This window comes from Rhinichthys klamathensis, unplaced genomic scaffold (genome assembly GCF_029890125.1).
Source record: "Rhinichthys klamathensis goyatoka isolate OS25496 unplaced genomic scaffold, OSU_Roscu_1.1 h1tg000141l_1, whole genome shotgun sequence".
In the NCBI taxonomy this organism is placed as follows: Eukaryota; Metazoa; Chordata; class Actinopteri; order Cypriniformes; family Leuciscidae; genus Rhinichthys; species Rhinichthys klamathensis.
Genome location: NW_026606676.1, coordinates 672,283 through 691,393, shown reverse-complemented (window position 1 = coordinate 691,393; position 19,111 = coordinate 672,283). Strand labels below are relative to the sequence as shown.

The 19,111-nt window shown below is 39.3% G+C and overlaps 1 protein-coding gene across 1 annotated transcript in view; it reads left to right on the top strand.

Moving 5' to 3' along the window:
* The window catches only part of map3k5 (mitogen-activated protein kinase kinase kinase 5), a 74,970-nt gene that overhangs the window by 28,947 nt on the left and 26,912 nt on the right, over window positions 1-19,111 (top strand). Inside the window, exons 5-9 of the mRNA XM_056257678.1 lie at window positions 3,631-3,799; window positions 8,335-8,441; window positions 9,205-9,375; window positions 9,572-9,684; window positions 17,451-17,610. Of these exons, the coding sequence (XP_056113653.1) occupies window positions 3,631-3,799; window positions 8,335-8,441; window positions 9,205-9,375; window positions 9,572-9,684; window positions 17,451-17,610 (720 nt within the window). The remainder of the gene's footprint in view (window positions 1-3,630; window positions 3,800-8,334; window positions 8,442-9,204; window positions 9,376-9,571; window positions 9,685-17,450; window positions 17,611-19,111) is intronic.

The window sequence follows — 19,111 nt, the reverse complement described above, 5'->3', positions numbered from 1 at the left end:
AAGTGTGCCAGGAAAACATCCCCCACACCATTACACCACCACCACCAGCCTGCACAGTGGTAACAAGGCATGATGGTTCCATGTTCTCATTCTGTTTACGCCAAATTCTGACTCTAACATCTGAATGTCTCAACAGAAATCGAGACTCATCAGACCAGGCAACATTTTTCCAGTCTTCAACTGTTCAATTTTGGTGAGCTCTTGCAAATTGTAGCCTCTTTTTCCTATTTGTAGTGGAGATGAGTGGTACCCGGTGGAGTCTTCTGCTGTTGTAGCCCATCCGCCTCAAGGTTGTGCGTGTTGTGGCTTCACAAATGCTTTGCTGCATACCTCGGTTGTAACGAGTGGTTATTTCAGTCACTGTTGCCCTTCTATCAGCTCGAACCAGTCTGGCCATTCTCCTCTGACCTCTGGCATCAACAAGGCATTTCCGCCCACAGAACTGCCGCTCACTGGATGTTTTTTCTTTTTCGGACCATTCTCTGTAAACCCTAAAGATGGTTGTGTGTGAAAATCCCAGTAGATTAGCAGTTTCTGAAATACTCAGACCAGCCCTTCTGGCACCAACAATCATGCCACGTTCAAAGTCACTCAAATCAACTTTCTTCCCCATACTGATGCTCGGTTTGAACTGCAGGAGATTGTCTTGACCATGTCTACATGCCTAAATGCACTGAGTTGCCGCCATGTGATTGGCTGCTTAGAAATTAAGTGTTAACGAGCAGTTGGACAGGTGTACCTAATAAAGTGGCCGGTGAGTGTATGTACGGTATACTATCCTTGTCCAGAAAGGAAATAAAGACATCATCAAAGTAGTCCATGTGACAGAACCGGAAGACAATACAATGCTGAATAAAGTCCTAGTTTTTGTTATTTTTGGACCAAAATGTATTTTCGATGCTTCAACACACTCTAACTAACCCACTGATGTCACATGGACTACTTTGATGATGTCTTTATTTCCTTTGTGGACAAGGACAGTATACCGTACACACATTTTCAATGGAGGGACAGAAAGCTCTCGGACTAAATCTAAAATATCTTAAACTGTGTTCTGAAGATGAACGGAGGTCTGACGGGCTTGGGACGTCATGAGGGAGAGTCATTAATGACATCATTTTCAGTTTTGGGTGAACTAACCCAAATTTTATTTGTGTAGTGCTTTTCTTATTGTTTCAAAGCCACTTCACAGAAATATATTGTGTTAATGTTTATAATATTTATAATGCCTTATAGTCCACACCAAGCAGTTCAGAGCTTAGCAATATGATAGCGTACATTTTGGCGATGCAGGGGTGACCGCCCCTTTTCAGAAGCTGCCCCGAGACTGTGGAACTATGCAAATATGGACTTTATGCAAAATAAATATAAGTATAAACAGTGTTGTGTATTGCACATGTTTATTGCCCAGTGGGGGCATTTACCTTCATGAAGTAGATGGCCTGTGAAAGAAACTCTTCTGGCTGTTCTGGTGCTCTGTAGCGCGACCGGACGGCAGCAGTCTGAATCCAGACGTGTAGAGGGCAGACTGTACGACTGCAGAGAGAGCTGTATTAGCAGCCTGTGGCAGGTTGACTGTGACTAGCGAAGGAAATGCAACCCCTGCTGGGCCTTTTCTCAATGGAGTCTATGGGCGTTTCACACCTGAAAGTCCTCACCAAGGTCCGAACCAAAGTTCACTTTTTGATACATTTTATACTTTCAGAAAGTTTTGGTTTGGTTTCTCACTGCAATTATGCGAGCGCAGTAAAGAACTTTACGTGACACACTCGCGTCCTGTCAATTCGGCGGGTAACTTTGACAACATGAATGAACAGACGCATATCGTTGCCACTATATTGGTATTTTTATGGCATAATTACCTGCAGCACCAACTATACTCAAGGCTAGTTCAAATTCACCAAATGAACGTCCTCGTCGTGCGAACATTTCATCGTCGCCGGCAGGAAAAGAGGGGAAGACTGCAAGTTGACTTCTTATTATGTCATCAGACCATTCTTCAATTAAAAACCTCGTCTCCTCCTCTCCCCATGTGCCACGGCTCATTTCTCCTGCCACCTTCTGTTTTTCGGCTATGCGGGAACCACCGGAGCGTCCTGTAAAAGGTCTGAAAGTCCGAACCATACAGAAATGCTTTCACACTAGAAACGAACCAAACCTTTGTTCAGTTTGATCCGGATCGAGACTACCTCTTTTCGTCGGATCAGATTTCATCTGTTTGGTCCGGACCGTGGTCCGGGGGAGGTTTCACACCTGTCATTTTGATTCGGACCAAACTGAAAAGTCCGAAAGTCCGGACCAAACAAGGCAGGTGTGAAAGGGCCCTATGAGTGTCCCATTTCAGGTCCTGAGAGATGGTAATGCCCAGTAACCTGAATGACTCTATTCATGATGACGATGGGTGGGGGGTTCTCCTAACGTCCACAACCTGCTCTGCTGTTTTGATCTTGTTCAGCTCCAGGTTGTTATGAACCAGCTCTTTAATCTCTTGTCTGTAAGCAGACTCGTCACTGTCCTGGATGAGGCCGATGAGTGTAGTGTCATCCGGAAACCTCAGGTCTTCTGCAGTGCAGTCGTTGGTGTAGAGGGGACGAGCCGTGGGGAGAGCACACATCCCTGCGGGGCATTGCCTAGCCTTCAGAAAGCTGGTCATCTAGATGAAGCTAGGAGCAGAGAGCTGGGTTAGTTTGGTCTAGAGGAGTGTTGTTGGGATGATCGTGTTAAAAGCCACAAACCGGATCCTGACATACGGAAGTCCCTGGTTTGTCCAGGTGTTGCAGGATATCCACCTTATTCCTGACGAGCTTACTGCGCTTCGAATTATGGGTGGCACTTCCGGTTTGGGGAACTTCCATTCAAAAAGGCTGAAACAAATCATTTCAAATCATAAGGTTGCCCTACAAATAAAGCCGATCCGTCAGTTTGACTGGATGAGCTGTCAATTTTCCTTCATGATTTATTTTCAGACATCATGAGATTAACGTAACCTGTTAGCCCGATAAGCAAACGGCAGGGGGTCCAGCCAGGGCTCAGTAATGCCCTTCAGGTGGACCTTAAAGCAACAGGTCTGTAGTCATTCAGCCCTGTGATTTTGGGTTTCTTTGGGATGGGGATGATGGTGGAGCATTCGAGACAGAAAGGGACTTCACACAGCTACAGTGATCAATGGAAGATCTTTGTGAAGATGGGGGCCAGCTGGTCAACACCGGATTCAGACACGCTGGTGAAACGCTGTTTGGACCTGGTGTTCTGTTTCCAGAAGACCTCCTCTTTACATGTCATAAGTGTGAGAGGGAGGGAAGGGGGGGTTGCTGGAGGTGTTGATGAATGCATGGAGAGCAGGTCAGAACGGGTGTGGGGCGTGAGACCAGACTTTTCAAACCTGCAATAAAACTCATTCAGGCCTTCAGCCGAGTGTTGATTCAACACGGTGTTTCATGGCCCAGATGGTGTAGTTACAGCATGTAGTGTACCAGCGGCTAGCTGTCCATACTAACTAATAAACTTTGGCATTGAAATATTCTTGATTTTTTTTTTTGTCCTTAGTTTAAATTGTTAACCCTTCTGGGAACGTACAATTTTAAGATTTGCATTCTACATAGGTCAGTAACTTTTTGTGTGGTTGTTTAGTCAGTACTTCCGTGAGACCGTTCTGAATGAGATCCGTAAAGCACGTGAGCTTTACACCGGAGCAGAACTGGCGGCAGAACTCAGACGGATCCAGCAGCGGCTCGATAATGTGGAGTGTCTTTCAGCCGATGTGGTCATCAACCTCCTCCTTTCATACAGAGATATTCAGGTGAGTGCATCACATAAGCTTTCGTTTGTTATTCACAGTGACTCCAAAAATGTTGTACTATCACTCATCACAATCCTGTTTACTATTAAAGGTGAAGTATGTAGTTTCTGGAACACTAGTGGAACCTGGCATGTTTTCGAACAACCTTGCAAACGCCCTTTCGTATGACGTGCCTCCCCAACTCAAACATCACAAATACCGCCTTTACGGGTGCTTGTGAAGGCATGTCCCAACAAGTAAAACTAGGCTACTTTCAATAAAAGGTCCAACATATTAGGAATACCTTTAGCTGTGGTGTTGTGTGTCATTGTAAACAATTGAGTAGACTAACACTACAGTCGCTTATAATAAACCCATCCAACGTATCTGCGCCGGGCTCATTTTTTGACATGAAACAACTGTTTCTGAATAGTGTAATAGGGCCTGAATTGAAGTGTCCACTGTAGTGCGTTCATGACCTGTTTAATCTTTGAAGGTCTAAATGCAGAGAATTTTGGCTTGCACTTCTGTCTTTTCCCCCATATAACACATAAGCCATGACTAAACGCCACATAACACCCTCTGGCTTCGCCTCCTGTAGTGGCCACGCCCCTAACTTATGCTATAGGTTGAGCTGACCGCTCTCAGTTTTTAGATGATGCCTGGGAGGCTCAATGTTTTCACTTTTGTGGGAGATTAAGCCTTGAATGGCATACTAATATTAGTCATTGAACATGATGTACACAATGAACATTAGACTGGGTTTAATTTATTTTAACTAGGGCTGTCAGTTAAACGCGTTATTAACGGTGTTAACGCAAACCCCATTTTAACGGCGTTAATTTTTTCATCGTGCGATTAACTGTCTTTTTGGCCTAGCAAACTTTGTAGTTTTTTCCACATGCTTTTGCAACAGGACGCGGCATGCGAGGCGCGGCGCTAGGAAACACATTCATTTCAATGGCTTGTGCCGTGCAAGGACGTTTTGAAAGCGCAAGCGGATCTAGCTAGACCGGAAAGAAAACAACAGGCACACACTGGTTTAGGCTTGCGAGCCGGCCAAATAGTTGGTTAACGTTACGTTTTGAGTGGATGACGAGCGCGAGACGCCGAAATGGATGCCAATAAGATTCTGAATGGAAAGTTTACTTATAAAAAGTTGCCAAATGGTTCCATTGACGAGACCAAAGTGATCTGTGTGTTTTGTCGTTGTGAACTGAGCCATCATCATCGCAGCACGTCCAGTCTGAAATACCACTTGATGATGGCCAAGCACACACACACACACACACACAGCTGAAGCGAATTCTCCGCCCCCTCGTCAATATCAGGACCTCGTCAGTATTTCTTTCACCCTTTTATTGATGGACAGTGTTACATTGAGAGATTATTTGCTCCAAGTGAGAATGTTAGTGTGAAATTGAACACAGTCAATAAAAAACATTTGCACAAAGCAAGCCGATCCACTTTTCCATGTTGATAAGAGCATTAAAATGAGAAAAAAGAATGTGACAAAAAAAAATCAAGAGACATTTAGAATAGATAAAAATGTGCGATTAATTGCGATTAATCGCGAGTTAACTATGACATTAATGCGATTAATCGCGAGTTAACTATGACATTAATGCGATTAATCGCGAGTTAACTATGACATTTATGCGATTAATCGCGAGTTAACTATGACATTGATTGCGATTAATCGCGAGTTAACTATGCCATTAATGCGATTAATCACGAGTTAACTGTAGCATTGATTGCGATTAATCGCGAGTTAACTGTGACATTAATGCGATTAATCGCGAGTTAACTATGACATTAATGCGATTAATCGCGAGTTAACTATGATATTGATTGCGATTAATCGCGAGTTAACTGTGGCATTAATGCGATTAATCGCGAGTTAACTGTGACATTAATGCGATTAATCGCGAGTTAACTATGACATTAATGCGATTAATCGCGATTAAATATTTTAATCGTTTGACAGCACTACTTTTTACACAAAAAAGCTTACATACTTCACCTTCAAAGATTTTCTTTATGCAAAAATTGAATGCAGTGAAGAAAAGAAGAAAGGGAGGATGTCATTGGTTGATTTAGGTCACACTTTAACAGGAGGTTCCAGATTCAACACAAGTAAAAAGGTGATGTGTGTAATTTTTCAGATCCTGCTCATTATGCAGACACAACATTTAGCCATTCATGAGTCTATTCTGCTGAAAACACCAATGGGCATTAGTTTTGCAAATCTGTTTGCTGACACTAGTAGCGCAGAAATTACACACTTTATTGGGAAGATATGTGTAAGCATGTGTTGTGCGGTTTTATTTCTACACAAATATTTTTACTTGTGTTTCAGTTTGTAAAACAAACTAAAATCATGTGTGCGATGCACTTACAATCGAAGTCTTTGGGGTCATAAACACTGAAATGCACAATTTTCGAAAGCGTCGACACAAAACACAAACATTATATGTGTTAATATGAGACTAGTGTGATAAAATTGTTTACTTTGTTTAAAATTATATCCAATATGTCAACTCCTGTCATGGCCATGTAAAGATGGTAAACCTTGTGAATGATGCATGATATGTGCTAGAAACCCTGTTTGCTTGGATCGTAGTCGACCCACAGGAGTTACCAGAGGCTCATCTCAGACATCCATTCAAACCACCGTCTTTACATCTCAAACACTCTTCTTGTTTAACAAAAATACAAGATGCACTTTTCTGCTTTATAACTTCAGGAATGTCTTGCATGCCCCAATACTTCCACTGTTTTGTACGACTGTGAACTCGCTGTTCGCACCTGTATTTATATACAGATCGTTTCAAAGCAGCTTAAGAGTGAAAACAGGGAAATTGTGCATTTCAGCTGAAGTCAGTTCAGTATTGATTCATTTCCGCTGTAAAGATCATACATTTTTAAATCAGTTAATGTCATCTATAATGCAGTTCTGCAAAAAAATGATGCCATCAGTTAGCTCAGTTCAGTTCTCATACAACAGCAATAATACTGTTGACTATTAAGTGTCCCGGAGCAAGCCAGAGGCGACCGCGGCAAGACTTAGCAATCGCCAGTGCGCCACTACGCTTCACTTGTGTTGAACTATTAACCTGTGATCGTGACGGGTCAATGTTAGCATGATTAGCTTTGCATAATAAAATATTGTCAAATAATGTTAGTTCTGGCATTTTCAGTTTGCTACGTCCAAGAAAAGTTGTTCACATGGAAAGAAAAGGAATCTCCCGTAGATTTCCCCTAATGCATAGGGCTGAGCTCGAGTAGTGAACGTTGGAAGAGGTGGTGTGTCCCCGGGCGTGGGCTAGCAAAAGGCAGAACAATAAAAGTGCTGTTGCTGTTGGATGCTGGAGTTGTGCACAGATCCGTTCAGTTTGGTTTTATGTGTTCAAGAGAGGATCCTGGCACTGTTAGTGTCTGTGCTGTTAATAAATGAATAAGAGGAGAACAGGAAGTCATAAATGCTCTGCTATCACTCTGACACACCTTTGGCAGGAAGTTACTTTAGAAAGTTCAAAACTATGATAAGTGACAGTTTTGCGTAGTTTCCGAACCTTCTGTGACCTTCAGCTCCTCCATTTATTTCTGTCTCTTTAACTTTTAACTTTATTGTCCCCAGGGGGAAATTAATTAATTACGTGTACTTTATGTAAATAACCTCTTTAATGTTTGGCCAACCTCTGCGTGTCAGCATTGTTCATCATGGTTTGTCATGTTACAGATTACTTGGGTGTAGGGGTTGATGTAAAACTGTGAGCGGTCAGATGTGATGTCATAATCATTAAGGTTTTGGCTTTGGAGCTTTATTTTAGTAGAAGTTTGGCTTATTTTGACGATCCAGTTCTTTCGAAGAGTTGAATGACTTGTTCATGGTTCAGCTTGATTCATTGGTTCATTCACGTTATCATCATGAGGTTTTACGCACTTAAAACACGGTTTAATAATTGGACATGACCAAAAGAGTGATTCATAAATGAATCGTTCAGTCCAATTTTCTAACATAAACGGATCAAAAGTACATTTCAAAGCTTCAACGTAAAAGAAAATGTGCCGAAGGTCTAATGAATTGTATGTACTGTATGTTTTTGTGATTAATAACACCATGTGCAGTTTAGGAGGATGTCTTGAATATTTCAGTGCTTTTATTTGAAGCAAATACATTTTACATGACAGAATCTTTCTCTCTGAACAGTGGGGTTTTCTATTATTTATTAAAGGTTTATAATAATATTTTTTTAAACAATACAAAGAAACTAAATAGAATTATTGATTCAGATTGTCATTTTTCATGTGTTGTAAGTATGAGGGTAATATAATAAAACAGGCTGGTGGTTAGGGGTTGGGAATCTTACAGGAAAACATTGGATCTGTTGTTTATTTATTATTATTATTATTATTTTTCTATATTTAATATTTTAATCATTTTTCTTTCAACCACAGTAATGTTTCACCATTGTCAGCGCAGCTTTGCATTCTGAATCCCCACAATTTATAATATTGTGTAATAAATATAAATGTTATTTGTCTGTCTGTAGGATTATGATTCCATTGTGAAGTTAGTTGAAACGCTGGAAAAGCTGCCGACCTTTGACCCCGTGGCTCATACTCATATAAAGTTCCACTACTCCTTTGCCCTCAACAGGTGAGACTAAGCATCTGAATGGCCTTAACTTGGTTTAGTTTACAGCATATGTTTACAATTACAGAAGTAATTTCACTTCACACTGAAAGTTTAAACATTGTGTGATACCACATAATTACAGCTAATCAGAATAATTAATGTTTAATACACTGTCGTTTGGGGTCTGTAATAGTTCTTAAATGTTTTTGGAAGAAGTCTCTTCTGCTCACCAAGGCCATTTAAAATACCTCTTTTTGATTTTAATACATTTAAAAGTGTAATTTATTCCTGTGATCAAAGCTGAGTTTTCAGCATCATTACTCCAGTCTTCAGCGTCACATGATCCTTCAGAAATCACTCTAATATGAGGATCTGATGCTCGAGAAACTTTGATTGTTTCTTATGTTGAAAACAGTTGTGCTGGGTAATATTTTTGTGGAAACGTCATGTTTTTTTAATTATAAATAGACAGTTCCAGGGAACAGCAAGTATTTAAATCATTTTTTGTAACATAAATGTATTTACTGAGTCTTTTGATCAATATAAATTGTCCTTGCTGAATAAACGCTTTAATTTCTTTAAAAAAACAAAAACAAACCTTCTTCTGAACGGTAGTGTATACAGTGAATGAGATTTTACCGTGGGCTGAGCTACTTAGAAATAACATCCAAGCGAACGATTTTAACAGAGAAAAATGTACACAAATCTTTTACCATTTATTTCCTGAATACTTTTTTTCAGTCATTTCTGTTTTTCACAGTCTGTTTTTGGTCCGTCTCTGCAGGAGAAACCTCCCCGGAGACAGACCGAAGGCTCTGGACATCATGCTGCCGTTGGTGAACTCGGATGAGCAGGTGGCGTCGGATATCTATTGCCTGGTAGGCCGAATCTATAAGGATATGTTCCTGGATTCCCATTTCACCGACACAGATAGCAGAGATCAAGGCATTCGCTGGTGAGGACACGAGTGTGAATCTCATTCAAATCGCATTTCACACCAAAATCAAAATGATAATTTGCTTAAAGAAAATAAAGTCTTTTTGTAAGACCGTTATCTTTTTTGGTGACGTTTTTGTGAGATTCAACAATAAAATGGCCATGGTAACAAACATCCCTTCAGTGACATTGCCTCTCTCTCTCTCCGACTCCAGGTTTCGAGAAGGCTTTGAGTCGGAGCCCACGCTGCACTCTGGGATTAACTATGCGGTGCTGCTACTGGCCGCAGGACACCAGTTTGAGTCCTCCTTTGAGCTGCGTAAAGTAGGTACGTTTGATGGACCGTGTGGATAATAATGGCTTGAGCCACATGCAGTCAACCACTCCTACAAAAGTGATTGAGCAAACGTTTATTTATTTTACCATTGATGTCTGGTATCATTGAATGTACTTGTGGCAATGTAGGGATTGTGCAAGATCAACATACACTATATGGACAGAAGTATTGGGACACCTCACCACTACACCGACAGGGATGGTGCATTCTAAATACATAGACATTAATATGGAGTTGGTGCCCCTTTGCACCTATAAAGTGTCCACGGTTTTGGGTAGTGTTTCTGTGGGAATGTTTCCCCACTCATCCAGTAGAGTATCTGTGAGATCCGGCACCGACGGTGGACGAGACGTTCGCAGTCTCTGTTCCAGTTCATCTGAAATTATCCCTCCTCCACCGAACTCTACAGTTGGCACAATGTAGTCAGACAGGTCACGTTCTCCTGGCGAACCCAGACTCGCTCATCAGACTGCCAAACACACAATCGGACTCGTCACTCCGTAGAACAGGTTCCCACTGCTCCCGAGGCCTGTGGCGGCGTGCTGTACACCCCTCCGTCTGACGCTTGCTGATGCTCAGCCATGGAAACCCACTCCGCGAGGCTCCCGCCACACAGGTTTTGTGCTGATATGCCAGTGGACGTTTGTAACTCATCAGCTGTGGAGTCAGCAGAGCGTTGCTGACTTACTGACCCGCTCTGTGACTCTACAAGTACTGCTGTTCCTAAATCAGTCCCTCCAGAAAAACGCGATTATGCGATCACTGAATTCAATGCATAATCAGCCAAAGTCTGCATATTTATGCGGGGGTCGCATTTTTTCAAATACGCCGCACTTTCGCCTCATAAATTGCTGATTTCCGCGCAAAATATGCGGGGCTTGCATGATTTCATAATCCCCGCATTTTCGTCGCAAAAAAGTCACATATATCTGAGCAGAAAGTTGGAAAATGTTGCGTTTGCTTCACACAAGAGCAGCCGTTACCCCTGTTGCCATGGGAACGTTATGAAGTGACGTAATTACGCGATGTGAACATCATCGAAAAGCTGTAAAACAGGAGCACACTTTATTTTTAAATATTTTTTTATTCATTTTTACAGAAGTTGTAGCATATTCCTCTAGTAAAGCTACAGAGCTGGTTTGACTCATCAATGTTTTGTAAGTTTGATGTGTTGTAACGCGTTGTGTCGGGAAGAAAAATAGGGATAGCTCACGGCTGAAGTTATTGCAGAGGCCAGACAGACTCACGGAGACAACTCGCACTTTATTCCCAAATCGAACTCGTATAACTGTCAGTCACACGTTCTACCGTCCACATCGTTACTTAATAAACAAAATAAGATAAAAGAAGTAGCATCAAACAGAAATGACCCGCACACATGGGGTGTTCGAGGCGCACATACAATATAATAACGTTACTGCAGACCGTTCAACAGGGAGCGCGCAGCTCTTAACCCTCTGGGGTCTGAGGTGTTTTCGGGGTCCTTGAGATGTTTTGGTATGCTCTGACATTTCTGCTTTTTTCAGTTGCTTATAAACATATTAATGGCACAGGTGAAATTACACTCTATATAGCACACACAGGGCTACCATAATATGTGAGCAACATGTATGTACATGTTTGTATTTTTGAGAGAATATTGTTTATGCGTGGTTATTGAAAAAAATAAAAAATAAAGTTTCTAATATAAGGCCACAAATAACATACTAAATATTTGTCCACAAGACTTTTGACTAGTGGATGTTGTCGCCTAGAGTTTTTGCTTCAAATTGATCTGAAAATCATTCTGCCTAATCATTCACATAAAACAATAGATTGTTTTAAATTGTGAAAAACATTTTTTGTTTTTTTCAAAGGCAATATGCGGATGGGCGGAACGGCCCAACCCCCTCATGAATAATTAGGCAGTTCTCACCTGAGCAGACTGCATACTAATGAGCCTTTCATTCAGGGGTGTCACACAAGAAAGAATGCAAGGACAATATATATATATAAATGAAAAAATATTTATACACACACACACACACACACACACACACACACACACATATATATATATATATATATATATATATATATATATATATATACAAACAATCAAAATATAAATGAAAGCCAAAAGCACATTTTTAGTCACACCTTTTAGCCATCCACATACCATTTTTAGCCATCCACCGCGGTAAAAATAAACCAGTCGCATTTCAAAGTCGTTCGCGAAACGACCGCCAGGTGGCGCAAAGGGACATTTAGCAAAACGTACGTGGGGCTAATGTCTGTAGCCTAAGGATGAAATACTACAAGTTATGGTAATTTCCAAATAAGCCTACAACAAACATTTATAGCCTACTCCGTAATTGTTGGTCATACAGATAAGATATAATCTTTTAAAACTTTAAAAGGCTAAAGTATAGGCCTACACTCACAGGCTAAAGACAAAACGTTTTCTCGCTCATGTGAGAAACAGACGTTTGGGTATTTCTCAGTGAGAAAATTCAAAGCCGAGCGGTAGAACTTACGGTTCATCATCAAGATGACACGGGTTCAAATCCTGCATAAACATGGTCTGCTGTAAATTTTATATTTATTTAGATTTGTCTAGCTCTAAAACTCTGTTACACCATACAGTTTTTTTTGCTTATATTTATAAAATACAAATATCATGCATTTCCATTTTACACTAAGGAACAAAATAGTATCCAACAGAACGACTTTGCATCTGTATAATAATAGGCTACCAATCGTAATTTCAAAAGCAGTTCTGTAAAAAAATTAATTATATATAGCATATATATATACTATATATATATATTTTTTTTTCAGGGCTGCCAACTCTCACGCATTGAGCGTGAGACTCACGCAATTGACCCAAATCTCACGCTCTCACGCCACACCCCCGATTTCTCCCGCTGAAGTGTCAACCCGGTCGGTCAAATTCCTAAAAGATATAGTTTATCTATAGATCTACCTGTTGAGCCACTCGTGATCGACTAGTTATACCACAAATTAGTTCAAATATCCCGTAATCTATCTAGAGCGAGCGTGCGTGCGAGACAGATATTGTGCTCCAAACCATGCGCGCGCATGGCAGAGAGGTCTGTTCCCTACAACCTAGAGTTTTTAAAAACATGGTTTTAAGTAAAGTGTGATTTGCCAAGGGGGACTAGGGTTTCCTTCTGGTCTAAACATCCCTGCTTCTGCTGAATTATTTTAATCCCCGCCGTAATTTTTTGGTCATACAGATAAGAGTAGAGTAGCTTACATCATTCAAAACTGTAAACTTGTATTCATATAGGCTAACGACAAAAACAGTATATCTGTCGTCTCTGTCTCCGGGAACTGCGCGTCACAAAAATGAACCGAAAGCCACTTCAGCTCAGTCACGATAAGAAATCGGCTATGTCTAAAGCCTTTAAATGTCTAAATATTTAGGCTAATAAATGTTATCTGATTATGTAGGCTAATCCATATGAAAACGAGAGGTACAGAGGATCTACTCAAACATGTAATGGAAGCGCTTCCCAATGAGAAAATGACAAGACAAGGGTGAAAATCTCGCTCTAATTAAATGTAGGCTAAATCGCCCTGAATTAAAATGTAAAAACAGATCAAATAATGTATTTGTCGAAATGTTGCGATATTGTTTCATTTAAGTTCATAATTATTCTATAAATGTTATTTAATTTAGCAGCATTACCACGAAGCACCGTGTTTCGATATTTATTTGAATAATACAAAATAAAATAAAACTTAATTCACAAATTGCATGCCTGGTTGTAAGGATCCAAAGATCCCTGTAGACTTTAATATTGAGTTGAACATTTTGTTCATGACAACAAATTAACAAGCGTTTTTTCAGATTATATTTAGTTTTGCTTGGAAAAAGCTGCCCCAAACCAGTTTTATTTCATCAATTATTGAAATAATGAAATATTTAGTAATAAACTTTTATGACAGAAATATCACTAGGCTACATGTAATTCCATTTAATTCCTTCATTATCAACACTGTCTAGAATAGCGATTTAAGTGTGAATTGCGACTTCTCTTTGTGTTAAGTCAGCCTCAGACTCCGATAGCCTGTGGGGGGTTGAAGGGACAGTTGCTGGACAAAGGTGTTAATGTTCCTCTTTCATATGGAGAGTGTCGGATAGCCAGCCTGATGAGCAGGCAAAATTATTGTAAGGATAAATCTGTGTCCAAATGTAGGCCCCATATCTTATTAAATTATAAATATTGTAGTTTATTTATTGTAGCCTATTTAAAGTTTTTTTTCACACAAAATATCAATTGAAGTTATTGTAAGGTGAATTCAACAAGGCATGCTGTGTCTTTGAAGCAACAATTAAAGGCTAAATAATTTTTTCGTGATTTGTATGGCTGACACGCAGCGACATATACAGTATTATCAGCTGTATGATGTGTTTTTACCCTGAAATGTTTAATTTCGAGAGAGAGACCCGCGCGCGCAGCGAGGGAGACTAAATAAACTTGTTAAAAAGAGATCCAGCGCGAGAGAGGCAAAGAAAAACGCATGTTTTTAATTTAATTATGTTTCTTTGGACAATTTTCGTTTTGTACTGTTTTAATTGTTTAATTTAGCTGTAATTTCTTTGGCAATACAAATTTAAAATGTCGCAAGAATAAGATTAGCCTAGAGTTTCTTATTTTGCATCGCAAAAGAAATAAACTCTTAACCCGATGCAACCCTGTTTTAAATTAAAAAATTTAAACCTTGAAATGTTCGAACTTGGTTTCAAACTTAAGTAATTTTAGTGTTCTTTTACATTACACAATAATTTAGCAGACTAAAGACGAGCTTCTTCATTTTCATTTTCTGATGCAATCGGCTGACAATCTTCCTTCATCAGTTTTTATCGTTTGTGCAGCGGCTGCGGTTCTACAGGAATGTAGAACCTCACTCTTGAACAAAACTCAACACACAAGAACAAAACTCTTGACTTTAAATAAGTAAACAGATATAAACAGTTACCTATTTAAGCATCAAGGTGGGAAAATATAAACGCTGTAGGACAACATCGGTTAACAACATGTATGCTACATTGAGATTCGATCTCGGGTGGATTGAAGCTCCTCGAAGCTCGTGTTGTTGCGTTGATCACTGAGCTACCGTCTGTACACTGATAAAGTTGTAAAGCCTCATTCATGTAGCCTAAATGTTTTTATTGCAATGTTTTATGTTGAAATGTTTTCATTATTTATTCAATTAGATTTCAGTAGCCTAATTTCAGTATTGTGATTATGAATTATTTTAACTACGTTTCACTTGTTGAATTCTTCTGCTACCAGCTTTCAATCGCTCTGAATCAGCGCGGTGCGGCAGCAGATTACACATTAGAGAGAATAAACCGGAATAAACGAACACTTTTCAGAGTCTAAGATTGTAGCGCCTCTTAGCGGTAAAAGGCAGCAAATATACCACACATTTTACCGCCGCGGTGGAACGGCTGATGTGGGCATTGTCATGGCTTGCCGACATTTGCGTTTGAATAGCGCGCGTCCTCCGTGGGCGTGTCAGATTAACGCGTAATGAAGTGTAATGAGCTGGGGAAAAAATACTGACAGCACTCTTTTTTCATACAGATTGCATAAACTGAGAATATTTGTTTTTTATATAAATTACTTCATTTAAAAGAAGAGAATTCAAGCTTCATAAAGAAAAATCTCTCGTGCCTGTGTGACAAGTATTCGCGGAGTTACAGTTAATCTTAGGACGCGTTTCAGAATGGACTTCACTGACAGAGAGAACGCAGAACTCGCATCATGTTTGTTTTTCTTTATTTGGTGAAAAGCACAACACTTTGTTTTTATTGTGAGTATCCACAAAAAAATAGAAACTTAACAGGATCTAATGATGTATCGCACTTATATGTAAGATCAAAATCAACCGAGTATTTTGAGTCTCTTTTGCACTGATAAGAAAAAAAAAGCGAGCAGATCACGCCGGCGCGATAGCCGACCCCAGGGGGTTAAAGGGGCCACACCTTATTTCCACTCGTTACAGTCTGAAATAAAACAAGATGAGAAATTAAATATTCCAGCACTTTCTGTGATGTAGTATGTTTACTTATCATAGGAAGTAATAAGAAATGACTCTTTACATTAAGGTAGTAGCCTAGTGAGAACAGGGTGTTGGGGGAATCACTTTTTTTCTCTTTTTTATCAAACTGCAGTTTTTGCAAGTTCCCGCAATTTCATCGCATAAAATTGCATAAATATCCCGCATATTCCATCGCATTTTTAAAGAAAACGGGCCGCATAATCAAGGATTTTTGCCCGCAACAATCACAAAAAAACTCCTGGAAGGACTGATAACCACTTCCACTTTCCAATAACACCACGTACGGCTGACCATGGAATATCTAGCAGGGATGAATTGTCATGAAGTGACTTATTGCACATCCTATCACAGTCCCACGCTTGAGTTCACCGTGCTCGATGTTGTAAACTGCATGGCTAGCTGCTTGATGTTATACACCTGTGGAAATGGGTCTGATTGAAACATCTGAATTCAATTATTAAAAGCTGTGTCCCAATACTTTGTGTCCATATAGTGCCTTTCTTCTGTCAGAAAGTACTTTACTTCACATGTTAGACATTCACTGGCCATTTTACTTCACATCCTGTTTTACTGCAGTAATGTGGCATATTTCAAAGGGAAACAACATAACCTGCTAAAGCAACATTTTAGGACTGTATTGTTTGGATGGGGAAAAGTTGGTATTAAATTTCAGAATGATGAAAACCAGAATTCATAATCGACTGTGGAGAGGATGAAAATGTTGTTTGTTGATATTCAGTAATACACAGCATTCTTATTATTACTGCACTCGAGTACATTTGTCCATCCAATTATTTGCAATGAACCGCAGAATTAGACTGATCCATTCACTAGTGTATATATTATAAAAGTATGGAATTATTCATATATTTATGTTTTTGTCAGAAGTCTCTTATGCTCACCAAGGCTGCGTTTATTTGCTTTTATATAAAAGCATTTATATAAAAACTATAATATTGTGAAATATTATTACAATTTAACATAACTCCCCTCAGAAATCAGTCAGCTTATACGATGCTCAAGAAACATTTCTGATTATTATCAATGTTGAAAACAGTTTTTGCTTATTATTTTGTAGAATTTTTTTGTAGTTTGGAGTCAGTAAATAATAATAATACATTAATAATAATTATAAATCTTTATTTCAGCAAGGAGGCAATAAATTGATCAATGAGATATATCTAATGTTACAAAAGATTTCTATTTCATTTTCTATCCATCAAAGAATCCCCAAAAATGTGTATTGATTTCCACGAAAATATTAAGCAGCAAAAACTGTTTTTGACAATTATTAATGATGGTTTTTGTTATTATTATCAATGAGTACCAACGATAATTGATGATTGAGAATTAATTAAGAATGATTTCTGAAGGATCATGTGACACTGAAGTCTTTATTTTAAAATCATGGATTACTTCTGAGAGATGTTTTATTCGTTAAGACTTTTAGTAATTTTTTTTTGTAATTTTTGCTTTTTTGATTGTCTGCTTTTCCCCCCTAATTGTGCAAACACAGTGTGTTTAATAAATTGTATATTAATGTTGGCATTACTCTTGATTCTGGCTAATTAATAAAGAGTGCCCTCCTTTCTCAAATAGATTATACACAATAGAGTAACTAACAACTATATATATTGCAGGGTATATATGTAATGTGCACTTCTGTGTGTGTTTTGTAGGTGTGAAGTTGAGCAGTCTGCTGGGGAAGAAGGGCAGTCTGGATCGATTGCAGAGTTACTGGGACGTGGGTTTCTTCCTCGGGGCTAGTATTCTCGCCTGTGACAACACACGCGTCATCCAGGCCTCCGAGAAACTCTTCAAAATCAATGCACCCATTTGGTACGTGCACACGTTCACATTTTACACGCATTGTTTAAAATAATCTGAACAACTAATGATTAGTGTTTGCTAAGGCATCACTATTGTTATTGCTCATACTTTAGGAATTTAAACAAAAAACAATGTTCAGGGAAACTATGATTTCCAGGCCAGGTCATGGATATTATTAAAATCTTTTATTTAGTTATAAAAAAGTCAAGAAAATGAATTACCTATAGTACTGTAAATATGCTAATTAGGGCTGTCAGTTAAACGCGTTATTAACGGCATTAATGCAAACCCATTTTAACGGCGTTAATTTTTTTATCGCGCGATTAACGGCCTTTTTGGACTAGCAAACTTTGTAGTTTTTTTCCACATGCTTTTGCAACAGGACGCGGCATGCGAGGCGCGGCGCTAGGAAACCCATTCATTTCAATGGCTTGTGCCGTGCGAGGACGTTTTGAAAGCGCAAGCGGATCTAGCTAGACCGGAAACAAAACAACAGGCACACCGCACACACTTGTTTGGGCTTGCGAGCCGGCCAAATAGTTGGTTAACGTTATGTTTTGAGTGGATGACGAGCGCGAGACGCCGAAATGGATGCCAATAAGATTCTGAATGGAAAGTTTACTTTTAAAAAGTTGCCAAATGGTTCCATTGACGAGACCAAAGTGATCTGTGTGTTTTGTCGTTGTGAACTGAGCTATCATCATCGCAGCACGTCCAGTCTGAAATACCACTTGATGATGGCCAAGCACACACACACACACACACACACACACACACACACAGCTTTGTTTTTGTGATATATGAGGACATTCTATAGGCGTAATGATTTTTATACTGGACAAACTGTATATTCTATCCCCCTACACTGCCCCTATCCCTAAACCCACCCATCACAGGAGACATGCTGCATTTTTACATTTAAAAAAAAACATTGTTTTTTATGTTTTTTAAGCTATTTGAAATATGAGGACTCATGCAATGTCCTCATATATCACGTGTAAGTTGTAATACCAGTGTAATATGCATGTCATTATACACATTTGTGTCCTCATATATCACAAAAACAAACACACACACACACACACACACACACACACACACACACACACACACACACACACGCAGCTGATGCGAATCCTCCGCCCCTTCGTCAATATCAAGACCTCGTCAGTATTTCTTTCACCCTTTTATTGATGGACAGTGTTACATTGTGAGATTATTTGCGAATGTTAGTGTGAATTTGAACACAGTTTATGGCAATGTTGTTTTCAATAAAAAACATTTGCACAAAGCAAGCCGATCCACTTTTCCATGTTGATAAGAGCATTAAAATGAGAAAAAATAATGGGACAAAAAGAAAACAAGAGACATTTAGAATAGATAAAAATGTGCGATTAATCGCGAGTTAACTATGACATTAATGCGATTAATCGCGATTACATATTTTAATCGTTTGACAGCACTAATGCTAATATTACCTATAGTACTGTAAATATGCTAATATTACCTG